This window comes from Festucalex cinctus, chromosome 1 (genome assembly GCF_051991245.1).
Source record: "Festucalex cinctus isolate MCC-2025b chromosome 1, RoL_Fcin_1.0, whole genome shotgun sequence".
In the NCBI taxonomy this organism is placed as follows: Eukaryota; Metazoa; Chordata; class Actinopteri; order Syngnathiformes; family Syngnathidae; genus Festucalex; species Festucalex cinctus.
The window spans coordinates 151,523-165,113 of NC_135411.1; the positions used below are offsets into that span (position 1 = coordinate 151,523).

Genomic DNA, 13,591 nt, shown 5'->3' on the forward strand with positions numbered 1-13,591 from the left:
AGTTTGAAGACCACTATAATCAATTTAAATTTTGTCAATATGGCAATTCTTTCTTAGTTGCCATGGTAAGCAATTTTTATAAATATGAAAAAGAATGTATTGTTAGTTTTATGAATGATGAATACATTTCGCTACAACCTAAAAAGTACTCACTGATACTGATGCCAAGTAATGGATGCCACTAGTACTCTATATAGAAAATTACAATTAAACAAATGACACAGACTTTTAAAGAAAGACCTTTCAAATTTGAAAAGCTTTTTCTAACCTAATGCACAGAAATAAGGCTGGCTCGCATTTCCAGAAAGAGGAAAATAGATGAGAATGCCAAGGTAAGAATAATGGACAGAATTTTCCAAACCCCAATTAATCTATGCAAATTGTCATTGTAGTGTATACATGTCCAAAACATATAATTAATCCCATTCCCTTGAACTTAAGGAGGAACGTCCGACGTCAGCAACCAAGGTCAAGAAGCCTTCTGCAGAGAGAGTGGTCGCTTCCATCTGTCAGGCATGCATGCAACAATTTTTATTGATGTATTTTACACTTTGGAGGTGAAGCACAGTTATGAACTGATGATATACACTCACTGGCTAGTCAAACAGAACTACACAGAGTAGAGACTTTAATATTGCATCTTTATCAGAGAATCATGTGGCTCTGACATTTATACAATATAAACAAATTATGTGAAAGCTACAAAAACATGCTGATAAGGAATTCTTCATTGCACTTCTCTTGTTCCAAGAAGATAATGATGATCATATTGATGATGAAGACAAGTCTATTTTTAGTTTATGCGGTTATGTTCACAGCTACCAGAGGAGATTTTACGATCCATCCTGATTCTTGCTGTCCTCAATGATGGCGAAGGCGCAATCCACGTGCTGGCCCTGACATGCACCCGATTCTGGATGATCATCAGATAAGAATCATTTCGTAGGGAAGCACATTTTCAGTGGCTAGACAGTAAGTTGTGAGGGAGTGGGGATCATGAGGATAAGTGGTTAAGATCATGGATGGGTGGACACAAAAAATAATAATTCTGTCTGTCTGTCTATCTATCTGACAGCTAAGGCTGTTTGAAAGCACTATATACATAAGATGACTTGACTGTCTATCTACCAGGTGTCGTCAACTGGAGTGCATTTTCACCCGATTTCAAAAAGATGTACAGGATCCCCTATTGCCTCACCCCTTGCATCCAATGCAATTCTATATTTAAAGAATATAGAGGGTTCTGGGGACATGGAAAAAGAGGAGAACTCATTGGTTTTTATTCAGATTACAACATTCACAGACGCTGCAGCAACTGCATAAATTGATGTCACAAAATAAATGTGATTTGGAAAACAAAAAAATGGGAGTGGTTATTTGAAGTTACAGAAGCATGTACATTACATAATGCTTACATGCATCATAAAATCATGTTTGGAGAGGAATTTAAAAAAAAAATGATGAAGTAGGCTACTTTTTGTCATAAATATACCACCTAGTATTGCTTGTTGTAGGCCTTTATGGAAAAATATATTTTAAAGATGGCTAACAAAAACTAACATTTTGTATGTATATCACAATTAAACCAGCTTTAAAATACTATTTCCACCTCATAATTTTGTGGAAATAGTCTTTTTCATATGTGCTACGTTTGTGTGTTTGTTGCAATAAAGTTTAGTTTGTCGCGCCATTAATTGCATTAAGTTGCTATTCTGTTTCTAAATAGTCTGTAATCTCCTGGCACTCTTTGCACCTGTCCATAGACCAACTCGGCCGACGAACACTGCAGGTCCTCCTTAGGTGCAGTACGAAGGCCCAGCATGATCCAGGGTAGCTTGTCGACCCAATTACCTTCAGAAAGACCAGCGCGCAAAGTGGCTTTCATCGAACGATGGAACCGTTCGCACAGCCCATTAGCCTGAGGGTGATAAGCGCAGGTGCGGTGTAGCTTGACCCCGAGGCCCTCAGCAAACCTCTGACGTGAACTGCGCACCCCTGTCGGACGAGAGGTCCGCCGGCGGTCCAAACCGAGCGACCCAGGTCCCGATAAACGCCCGGGCCACGTCACTGGTCGATATGGAGGTGAGGGGAACGGCCTCTGGCCAGCGGGTCGTCCTGTCCACCATCGTCAGGAGGTAGGTGAAGCCCTGGGAAGGAGGAAGCGGACCTACGATGTCGACGTTGACATGGTCAAACTTCCTCACAACAAAAGTCTCCAAAGGCGCCTTGGTGTGACGGTGGACCTTGGCTCGCTGACAAGCCACGCATGAATCGACCCAGGCCCGTACATCTTTCTTCAACCCAGACCAGACGAACTTCTGAGCCACCAACCTCGACGATGCCTTCCTGCCGGGGTGTTAGAGACCATGCACCATGTCGAAGGCGGCCCTCTGCCAACCAGAGGGCACCAGCGGTCTAGGCCAGCCCAAGGAGACGTCACACCACAGCTCGACCCCGGAGTCGTCGACCGCCACCCGTTCAACTTGCAACCCGGTGTCGGAGCTCCGAAGCAACTGGGTGCCACGATCGGAAGCCTGGTCGGCCGCCATCCGGGAAAAGTCGAGGCCCAGCTGTACCGTGTTGACGGCTGCCCTGGACAGACAATCCGCGACCACGTTGTCCTTGCCAGCGATATGTGGGATGTCCGTGGTGTATTCAGATATGAACGACAACTGGCGCTGTTGCCGCGCGGACCACGGCTCGGACAACTTCGACATGGAGAAGGTGAACGGCTTGTGATCAACGAAGACCGTGAACTCACGGCCCTCCAGGATGAAGCGGAAGTGGCGGATCGCCAGCCAGACAGCAAGGAGCTCCCTGTCGAACGTGCTGTACTTGCGCTCCCGAGGGACTAAGCGGCGGCTGAAAAAGGCGAGCGGCTGCCACGCACATTCGACGCGCTGCTCCAAAACGGCCCCGACGGCAAAATCAGATGCGTCAGTAGTGAGGGCGATCGGGGCATCCGGGCGCGGGTGGGCCAACAAGGCCGCTTGGGACAGCGCGGCTTTCGTCTCTTCAAAAGCCTTGACTCTCACATCGGTCCAGTCGACCGCACGGTTAGGAGCCACACCCTTAAGTGCGTCGTAAAGCGGGTGCATCACATGGCGGATGAACCTGTGGTAAAAAGTCACCATCCCGAGGAACTCGCCGAGACCCTGGGCCGTCTGAGGTCGAGGAAAAGCGGCAACAGCTTCCACTTTTGCCGGGAGCGGGGTGGCGCCGTCCTCGTTGATGAGGTGGCCGAGGAATTGGATGGAGGGCACACCAAAGACACATTTAGCTCGGTTAATAATCAGTCCAGCCTGGCTGAGCTTGGAGAAAAGCTGCCGGAGGTGTGAAAGGTGTTCTCCGATGGAGGAGCTGGCCACCAGGATGTCATCCAAGTAGACGAAGAGGAACGGCATGTCCCGGAGAACAGAGTCCATGAGACGCTGAAAAGACTGTGCCGCGTTTTTAAGGCCGAATGGCATCCTGAGAAACTCGAACAGTCCGAAAGGTGTTATCACAGCAGTCTTAGGCACATCGGCGGGGCGTACCGGAACTTGGTGATAGCCCCGTACCAAGTCGACCTTGGAAAACACCTTCGCACCTGCCAGGTGGGCAGAGAAGTCCTGTATGTGCGGGACGGGATAGCGATTGTGCGGCGTGGCATCATTGAGGCGGCGATAGTCTCCACACGGTCGCCAGCCGCCGTCCGACTTCGGAACCATGTGGAGAGGCGAGGCCCACGGGCTGTCGGAACGACGAATTATGCCAAGGCGTTCCATGTTGGCGAATTCGGACTTAGCTGTGGCCAATCTATCAGGGTTGAGGCGTCGGGCCTTAGCATGAACCGGCGGGCTCACGGTCTCGATGTGGTGCTCGACCCCATGCTTGGTAGTAGTGGCTGCAAATGTAGGCGTGGTCAGGCTGGGGAATTCTCCAAGAAGCCGCGTGAACACGTCATCATCTGAGAGCGGGCTGGCAAGGCCCTCAAACGTCTCCACATCACACCCACAAGCAACAGTGGAAAACGTCACAGCGTCCAACAGGCGGCCATTTTTAACATCCACCAGTAGACTGTGGGCACACAAAAAGTCCGTGCCAAGAAGGGGAAAAGAAATGTCAGCAGTGACAAAGTCCCAAGTGAACCGGCGCTCCCCAAAACATACAACCACTGTCTTAGTGCCGTAGGTCCGGATAGGTGCATCGTTGGCCGCTGACAGGTGCGGGCCGTGAGTGCCCCCGGCAGCATCTTCAGCCGAGGCAGGCAACACGCTTCTGCGGGCGCCGGCGTCACAAAGGAATTTGAGTCTGGAGAGGGTGTCCGTGACAAACAGCAGCCGGCACTCTGCGCCCCCACTCACAGCTGCAACTGAGTGGAGGCGTTGCCGTTTTCCGACGCAACAAAGGAGCAAGGGGCGCGGCCCCTCTTCGCCTTGGTTCCAAAACGTGCGTGAAAATAGCATAAGCCAGGGGCTGATCGGCCATCCACGGCAGAGCGTGCCTTATGAGGTGCAGTTGCGGCCGCCGGGACTGGGAAGGCGAAAATTGTTACATAGAAAGATAAAATGTGTAAAATGCACGAGCATATGGCGTGTTAGCTCGCATGGAGCTGTGGTGGTTTGATCTCGGGTTGAGTTAGCAACAAAAAAAGGAAAAAAAAAAAAAAAGTAGGACTTTTGCGTCAATCATTTCAGTGATAACACTGTTCAACAAAAATTTTTAATCGCAGATGGCTTTGTGTGTCTGAACGTATTCTCGACGCTTATTTGGGGAAAATTGCAAGGTGGCTTTATTTCTATTTCATACACAAGGCAAATCAATGTGCTTCACACAAGCAAATACACAACACCTACAAACATCAACAAACAACCATTAACAACATTTAGAAGCAAACAAAAATAACTTCCTAAATTACGTACAAAAAAACATACATTGACATTTAAACACATTAACAGCAAACATTTAATATTTACAGGTTGAGTAGTTTTGAAAGCATTACATTTACACTTTTAAGATGCACTGACACTTTTACAGCACACCAGTCTCACTTCCCTTCATTTTTTGAAGCTTCAAAGATGGCTGCCATTCTCACCAGCACACTCGTGTCTCTCAGCAAGCTTTTTACAAGAGAATCTTTTAGGACAAACACTGCAACTGAATGGTTCCTTCCCACCATGTGTTCTTGTGTGCTTTCTTAAATTTGACATGGAAGAGAAGCTTTTTCCACAATCTGAGCAGGAATACGGTTTCTCTCCAGTGTGTGTTTTTGCATGTGCTGTTAAAGAATTGGTGGAAGCAAAGCTTTCCACACATTTTGTGCATGAATATGGTTTCTGTCCCGTGTGTGTGTTCTTATGTGGCTTCTTAATTCAGACTTGGCAGGGAAGCTTTTGCCACAGGCTGAGCAAGAAAAAGGTTTTTCCCCAGTGTGTGTTCTTGAATGTAATGTTAAATGTGACTTCTGAGAGAAGCTTTTGCCACAGTGGGTACAAGCAAAAAGTTTTTTTCCAGTGTGTCTTCTTGTATGTATCGTTAAGTCTGACTTCGAAGAGAAGCTTTTACCACAGTCTGAGCAAGAAAAAAGTTTCTCGCCACTATGGATTCTTGTATGTGTTGTTAAAGCTGACTTCTGAGAGAAGCTTTTGCCACAATCTAAACAAGAAAAAGGTTTTTCCCCAGTGTGTGTTCTTGTGTGTGTTGTTAAATCAGACTTCCGAAAGAAGTTTTTGCCACAATCTAAACAAGAAAAAGGTTTTTCCCCAGTGTGTCTTCTTGTATGTGTTGTTAAATCAGACTTCCAAAAGAAGTTTTTGCCACAATCTAAACAAGAAAAAGGTTTTTCCCCAGTGTGTCTTCTTGTATGTGTTGTTAAATCTGACTTCCAAAAGAAGCTTTTGCCACAATCTAAACAAGAAAAAGGTTTTTCCCCAGTGTGTGTTCTTGTGTGTGTTGTTAAATCAGACTTCCGAAAGAAGTTTTTGCCACAATCTAAACAAGAAAAAGGTTTTTCCCCAGTGTGTCTTCTTGTATGTGTTGTTAAATCAGACTTCCAAAAGAAGTTTTTGCCACAATCTAAACAAGAAAAAGGTTTTTCCCCAGTGTGTCTTCTTGTATGTGTTGTTAAATCTGACTTCCAAAAGAAGCTTTTGCCACAATCTAAACAAGAAAAAGGTTTTTCCCCAGTGTGTGTTCTTGTATGTGTTGTTAAATCTGACTTCCGAAAGAAGTTTTTGCCACAATCTAAACAAGAAAAAGGTTTTTCCCCAGTGTGTGTTCTTGTATGTGTTGTTAAATCTGACCTCCGAAAGAAGTTTTTGCCACAATCTGAGCAAGAAAAAGGTTCCTCGCCAGCGTGTCTTCTTGTATGTATTGTGAAATCTGACTTCCAAGAGAAGCTTTTGCCACAATCTAAACAAGAAAAAGGTTTTTCCCCAGTGTGTCTTCTTGTATGGGTTGTTAAAGCTGACTTCCAAGAGAAGCTTTTGCCACAATCTAAACAAGAAAAAGGTTTTTCCCCAGTGTGTCTTCTTGTATGTGTTGTTAAAGCTGACTTCTGAGAGAAGCTTTTGCCACAGTCTGAGCAAGAAAAAGGTTTCTCGCCACTATGGATTCTTTTATGTGTTGTTAAATGTGACTTCCAAGAGAAGCTTTTGCCACAATCTAAACAAGAAAAAGGTTTTTCCCCAGTGTGTCTTCTCAAGTGAATTTTCAAACTTCCTTTTGAACTCAATGTTTTCCCACAGTGAGAACATTCGCAGGATTTGTCGTCAGTGTGACACGACCTATCATCAGCAGCATGTTCATCATTACCATCCAGATTATCATCATTATCATTATCATCATCATCATAAGAAGAAAGGGACCTTATGTCATCACTTTTTGCTTTTGATGATCCCCAGTGGTCTGCATCACTTTCTGGAATCATGTTTTGAGGATTTAAGATCCTGTTTGGAGGCTCCGCCCCTCTGCCCTCCTCATTCTCACCCTTGACTTCATCTTTACTCTTTAAAGGGGCGAAGGTCATTGGTGACTTGGTGATGTCATCCTCAACCTCCTCCTCTTTGACACGAACGGGCTTTTCTTCCTCTTCGATGTAAGGATGTTCTTCCTCCTCTTTAACATTCGGAGGCTTCATGTCCTCTTGGTCAGGACGAAGATATTTCTCAGCGACGTCTGCAGGACACAAGAAGACAAACACACATTTGGGTTGGTCAAGTCAAATTTCAAGCGTGAGATGATGTGCATTATTGTTTCTACAGTGCACCTCGACTTGGGGCCACCGCACACTCGGATTGGCCCATCCAAAAAACAAAACAAAAAGAAAAAGGAAAAAAAAAGTATTGGCCTTGTTAAAAATCTGACAGCCGATATAAGGTCAAATCTAAAACTATTTTAATCTCTCTCTATTGATTGAAGTCGACTAAATTGAGTTGATATTGTCCATCCGCATACATTTCAACTTTTACATAGAAAATTAAAACACCTATTTGTAACCATAGTTAGGCTGGAAGACCCCTACTTCCACATGATTCATCCCATTCTCATCTTTCCAATTTAAACATATTCCAAATATTCACGCCTTACCCACAATTCACTATTTTGTACCCTACGCCTGCCCTCAGCGGCAGCCATCTTGGCCAATTGATTTGGTACACCAGGGATTCTCGCCAGGAAATGCCCCGGCTTGAATAGGAAGTGACCTGATTTCAACAGGAAATGACTTGTTTTCAACAGGAATGACCTGGAAGTGACCTGATTTCAATAGGAAGTGATCTGTTGATTTGAACAGGAAGTTACCCAGAAATGGCCAAAAATCAACAGGAAGTGACCTGATTTCAACAGGAAATGACCCGGAAATGGCCTAAAATCAACAGAAAGTGACCCAGAAGTGGCATCAAATCAACAGGAAGCAACACGATTTCAACAGGAAGTGACCTGATTTCAATAGGAAGTGACCCGGAAATGGCATAAAATGAACAGGAAGTGACCCAGAAGTGGCTTCAAATCAACAGTAAGTGACACAATTTCAACAGAAAGTGACCTGATTTCAATAGGAAATGACCTGAAATCAACAGGAAGTGACACAATTTCAACAGAAAGTGACCTGCTTTCAATAGGAAGTGACCTGAAATCAACAGGAACTGACTTGTTTTCAACAGGAAGTGACCCAGAAGTGACCTGATTTCAATAGGAAGTGACCTGTTGATTTGAACAGGAAGTTACCCAGAAATGGCCAAAAATCAACAGGAAGTGACCTGATTTCAACAGGAAATGACCCGGAAATGGCCTAAAATCAACAGAAAGTGACCCAGAAGTGGCATCAAATCAACAGGAAGCAACACGATTTCAACAGGAAGTGACCTGATTTCAATAGGAAGTGACCCGGAAATGGCATAAAATGAACAGGAAGTGACCCAGAAGTGGCTTCAAATCAACAGGAAGTGACACAATTTCAACAGGAAGTGACACAATTTCAACAGAAAGTGACCTGAAATCAACAGGAACTGACATGTTTTCAACAGGAAGTGACCCGGAAGTGACCTGATTTCAATAGGAAGTGACCTGGAAGCGACTTAGAATCAACAGGAAGTGGCCCGATTTCAACAGGAATTGACCTATCAATAGGAAGTAGCCCAATTTCAACAGGAAGTGGCCCGATTTCAACAGGAAGTGACCTACCAATAGGAAGTAGTCCAATTTCAACAGGAGGTGACCTATCAATAGGAAGTAGTCCAATTTCAACAGGAAGTGACCTGATTTCAACAGAAAGTGAGCCTTACTCCAGTCCTCAATCTTTCCTCCATTAATTAATTCACTCATTAATTTACCTTAATTAAGCGCAACCGCTTCATTCCATTTTCACGTGTCGTCTTGTGTGCAGTTCGCATATATGCCCATATGAACTCGGCCCTTATTTGCAAAACGGAATCGATTGTCATTGACTCCCGTCTTCGTGAATGCTACAGTTGCAACCAGTGATATTTTTGTCGCCGAAATATTTACATGATAATGTTCGTGACTAATTGTTTTTCCCGACGAAAATTAAATGAAAACTAAAATAGAAGCCATTCATTCAGACAATAACTATGATTAAAATTGACTGACAATTTCGTCAATGACTAAAATGAAAATGAAAACAACACAGTCGTGAAAATTCACACAACCCAATCGGAATGAATGAGAAAAGAACCACTCAGAAAATGTTGTGTTCACTGCACTTTAACTCAACTCAACTTTATTTATAAAGCGCTCTAAGAACAGGCATTGCTGTATACAAAGTGTTGTACATAAACATAAATTGTGCATCTGTAAGATTAATCTCAAGCAATTTAAATTATGCACTTTTTCTTATTCAGGTGAAAAGTTACATTATTGTCAGTTGAACATGATTCATTGAAACAATAAAGACACCATTGTATGAAATGTGTCTTGCGTGTTAAACTAAAGTCACAAATAGGTGTGCTATAATTTTCTGCATAAAAGTTTAAACGTATGCTGAAGGAAAATAGACTAAACTGTGAATTTAGTCGACTAAAATTGGATCAAAACTAAAATACAATCAGAAGACTAAATTATGACTGAAACTTGTTAATTTTAGTCAAAAGACTATAACTAAAACTAAATTAAAATTTCTTGTCAAAATTAACACTGGTTGCAACAGCAGTTGAATGTAATAATGCAGTAATCATGACAAAACTGTGACTGTTTTGTAAAAAAAAAAAAAAAAAATTTATGTGGGAAACAGGGATATGTATACCGACAAAAAAAAATAATTTGTAGTATTGTACCACCGTTTTAATACAGTCTTATTGTGCACCTAAGTGTTCTTAAAATCGCACACGTCTTGTCAGATACATTGGTATGACTGTCTCATGACTGTATAATCGGCCCCTGTCCGGAATCAACCAATCAAATCAATTTATTTCACTATTTAAAATAACAGTTGAATTTAATTACTATGTACAACAATGAGGACTGCAGTGATTTTTTTTAACGCTATATAGTAGTGCTACGCAAGGGAGAGTAATAAGAAGTGTACAAACCTGCTGCGTGTAGCACAATTCGAGACTCCTCGCAAACGTCGTCCAGCGGTTGAAAATGTTGCTCGTTCTCTTCTTTGACTCCAAAGAGTTCCTCCTCGTCCTTTGGTGTCGTTTTCGCCGACATTTTGGCACAATAATGCCAACAAAGTCACACTTGGTCTCTTCCTGACCACGTGTTATGTGCTTCTCTTTGTTAGCGGCTAGCGAGCTAAGCTAAGCTAAACTAAGCTAACTTGGCCGAGAAGCATCAACGCGCACCGAGACGAGTTTAAAAACACGCCGACATTTAATAAACGGTGTCGCAGACCTTCAAAATGGTGATGGGAGTCCTGTGTGTTCAGTCCAACACCAAATCAAAAAGAATTCATTAGCAGAGGACGTCTGATGAAACGCGATGTGGCCGCCGGCCACGGCAGTGAGCACGTGAAGAAACGAACGTAGACGTGCGGCGGAAGTCAGGCAGGACACGCCCCCGCTGCGTTACGATTGGCTGCTGGAAATTGTCCGGGGGCTTCAGCGCAAGCAATGCCACAAGTCATCGGCAGATGTCGCCATTTTTGCTGCAGTTGGAATCGAAAGTCTCATTCCGTTTTTCAGTTTTATTATATAATTGTAAAGTTTAAATGCCCGTTTAAATTTGACTTACTGAAAAGAGTTCAATTTTTTTGTGGTGAATGTGCAGTTTAAAAATTCGCCATCAAAGTTGAACAAGCATTTTGAGGTAAACTGAATGTTTATTATCAGGGATGAGATTTAACCACCAAATGTTATGAGTTTAAAGGCCCAGTCTGCCGGTTTCACTCAGGAAAATGCACTTTTTTAAATGCAGGATCGAAACAAACAAACTACTTGTCAATTTACAGATCTGGGCTTCTCTTAACTTCTGGGGGTGATTTTGTCCTATAAACCCCCACCACCCCAGCCCAACCCCACCTGGGGGGGGCGTGTCGCAAACGGGGCAGGGCGAAATTGTCGGCTGTGTGACGTCACTCACGCGGCAATTTGAAAGCACGCATGGATTTTTTTTTTCACTCACTCATTCACACGTTAGCTTCTCTGAGTGAGTGAGTGAAAAAAAAAAACAATACGTGCGTGCTGTCAAAATCCACGAGAGTGACGTCACGCAGCCGACAAATTCTCCCGGCATCTTTAAATTAACATTTTAACCTTGCCCTTTTTCTTTGTAAATACCTTAAAACCAAACTAAAATATATAAAAATGCAAAAAATAAATAAATCTTGAGCAATAGTGTTGTAAATTATTTACCAAGGAGCGTTAGAGGCGTGTCAACCACGACAGCCCCACAACATCCAGAGTCTTTTGGAACTACGGGCGGATCTCATCCACCCTCAGGGCCCTGCCACCGAGGAGATTTCCAACCACCTCAGTGACTTTGAACCCAGAGATGTTACGTATGGGGTATGGATGGACCCAAAAGTGGAGGAAACAGGCAGGAAGAGCAAGTGGAAGAACGATGTAAGGAACTTTATTGACTATGACGGGGAAGGACTGGACGAGACTGAAGGGAAGGACACTGGGCTGGACGTGGACACAGATCATGGCGGAGACTTGGCGTGGCGTGATGCAGAGACTTGGCGTGGCGTGATGCAGAGACTTGGCGTGGCGTGATGCAGAGACTTGGCGTGGCGTGATGCAGAGACTTGGCGTGGCGTGAGGCAGAGACTTGGCATGGCGTGAGGCAGAGACTTGGTGTGGCTGACTTGGAAGACTTGGCGTGGCTGACTTGGAAGACTTGGCGTGGCTGACTTGGCGTGGAAGACTTGGCGTGGAAGACTTGGCGTGGAAGACTTGGCGTGGAAGACTTGGCGTGGAAGACTTGGCAGGGAAGACTTGGCGTAGAAGACTTGAACTTGGCAATAACTAGTGATGTGCTTCTCGGGTCGAATCCCTGAAGCGTGTGCCGAGTAATGCAGATGAGTGGTTCATGAACGGCGTGTCAATGCGTGTGTTGATGACGTACGTGGTGACGTTTGAAGCCCCACGAAGCAAGGGTACCACGTGACTGATTCAGGAAATGATTCGCTAGGTTTGAGTGTAGTTCGAAATAAAAGCGACAAAGAAACGCTATGGATTCCCCTTCACTTTTTGTGTTTTCGGTTCCCTTATTGCGCTACTTTTTTTGCTTTTGGCATTCGATTTGACGAGCTTCTTTTTGCGATGGAACCAGCAAGAAAGAGATTTGCCCTTGTTTAGGAGCACTTTGAGCAGATCTCACCTCAGAAGGTACTATTTTAACAGATTCCAATAATAAAATAAAATAAAATGTGACAACACATAAAATTCACATTTTTCTGTTCACAGTTGAAAGTCCCCTTCAGTACTGGGAATCACAGAAATATACGCGTCCAATTCTATACAAACTTGCTATCTCATATCGATGCACCCCTGCTTCATCAGTACCATGTGAAAGAGTTTTTTTCCAAAGCAGGGGAAATTCTCTGCAAAAAAAAGAAACCGCCTGAGTCCAAAAACTTCGGAAAAAATAGTTTTTAAATAAAAATGAATAAGCACTTTATTTTACCTCCTTATTTCACATTTTCACTTGTTGCATAAGCACAAACATAGACAAAGTAACACAGAACAATTCATGTTAAAACACTCTTCAAATATATATTCTTTTGTATTTAGAGCATGATTTACACCCCACCATTTTATTGCATGCACCAAGCATGTTATACATTTTTCTGTCCACATGATGGCGTCGTCGAGGAAATGAATCATCTTGAAGCCCCTACGTGTGTGTGAAGCATTTCACTGCAGGGCTTCACTGCTTTACGGGGCTTCATTTTGCCATCACTAGCAATAACAGACTTGGTAGACTTGGCCATAAGGACTTGGTAGACTTGGTAATAAAGACACCACGGTGACCAGACATGCAGACATTCAACCAGCAAACATCAACCAGCAAACAACAAACAACAAACAACAAACAACAAACATCCCAACAAACAATGCTCCCACACCCGTGTGGGACAAACACCACTCCCTTATACAAACACTAATGACAATAACAGGACACACCTGGGAGACACAGCAGGGAGGGGGAACCAATCAGCAATACACACCAGGAAGGGAAGACACAAGCAGGTGGACCAGGTAAACCATAACGAGACTGGGGAAGAAGACAGGAACACCAGACAACCAACGCTCACCAAAATAAAACAAAAACCCAAACCAACTGAAACGTGACAAGAGATAGGAGAGCCCACCTCAGATTCGGCAGACTGCTTCCTCAAAGGAAGACGTGTTGGTGCAATTGAGATCTTCGAAGTATTCCCCCCACCGACTCACGACGTCCCGAGTCGAAGTCAGCAGCACACCATCTCCATTATACACAGTGTTAATAGTGAACTGCTTTCCTCTCATGAGACGCCGGATGGTGGACCAGAATTTCCTCAAAGCCGTCCGGAAGTCATTTTCCATGGCCTCAAACGAACTCCTCCCATGTCCGAGTTTTTGCCTCAGCAACCGCCGAAGCCGCGTTCCTCTTGGCTAGTCGGTAACTGTCAGCTGCCTCCGCAGTACTAGAGGCCAAAAAGGCC

General features: G+C 44.1%; 1 protein-coding gene across 1 annotated transcript in view; it reads right to left on the reverse strand.

The window, feature by feature from the left end:
- Window positions 1–5,094: 5,094 nt before the first annotated feature.
- Window positions 5,095–13,591, reverse strand: part of LOC144006151 (uncharacterized) — a 34,052-nt gene continuing 25,555 nt past the window's right edge. The window contains exons 6-8 of the mRNA XM_077504860.1: window positions 5,279–6,907; window positions 5,159–5,240; window positions 5,095–5,102 (exon numbers count right to left, since the gene is read on the reverse strand). Coding sequence (XP_077360986.1) covers window positions 5,095–5,102; window positions 5,159–5,240; window positions 5,279–6,907 — 1,719 coding nt within the window. The remainder of the gene's footprint in view (window positions 5,103–5,158; window positions 5,241–5,278; window positions 6,908–13,591) is intronic.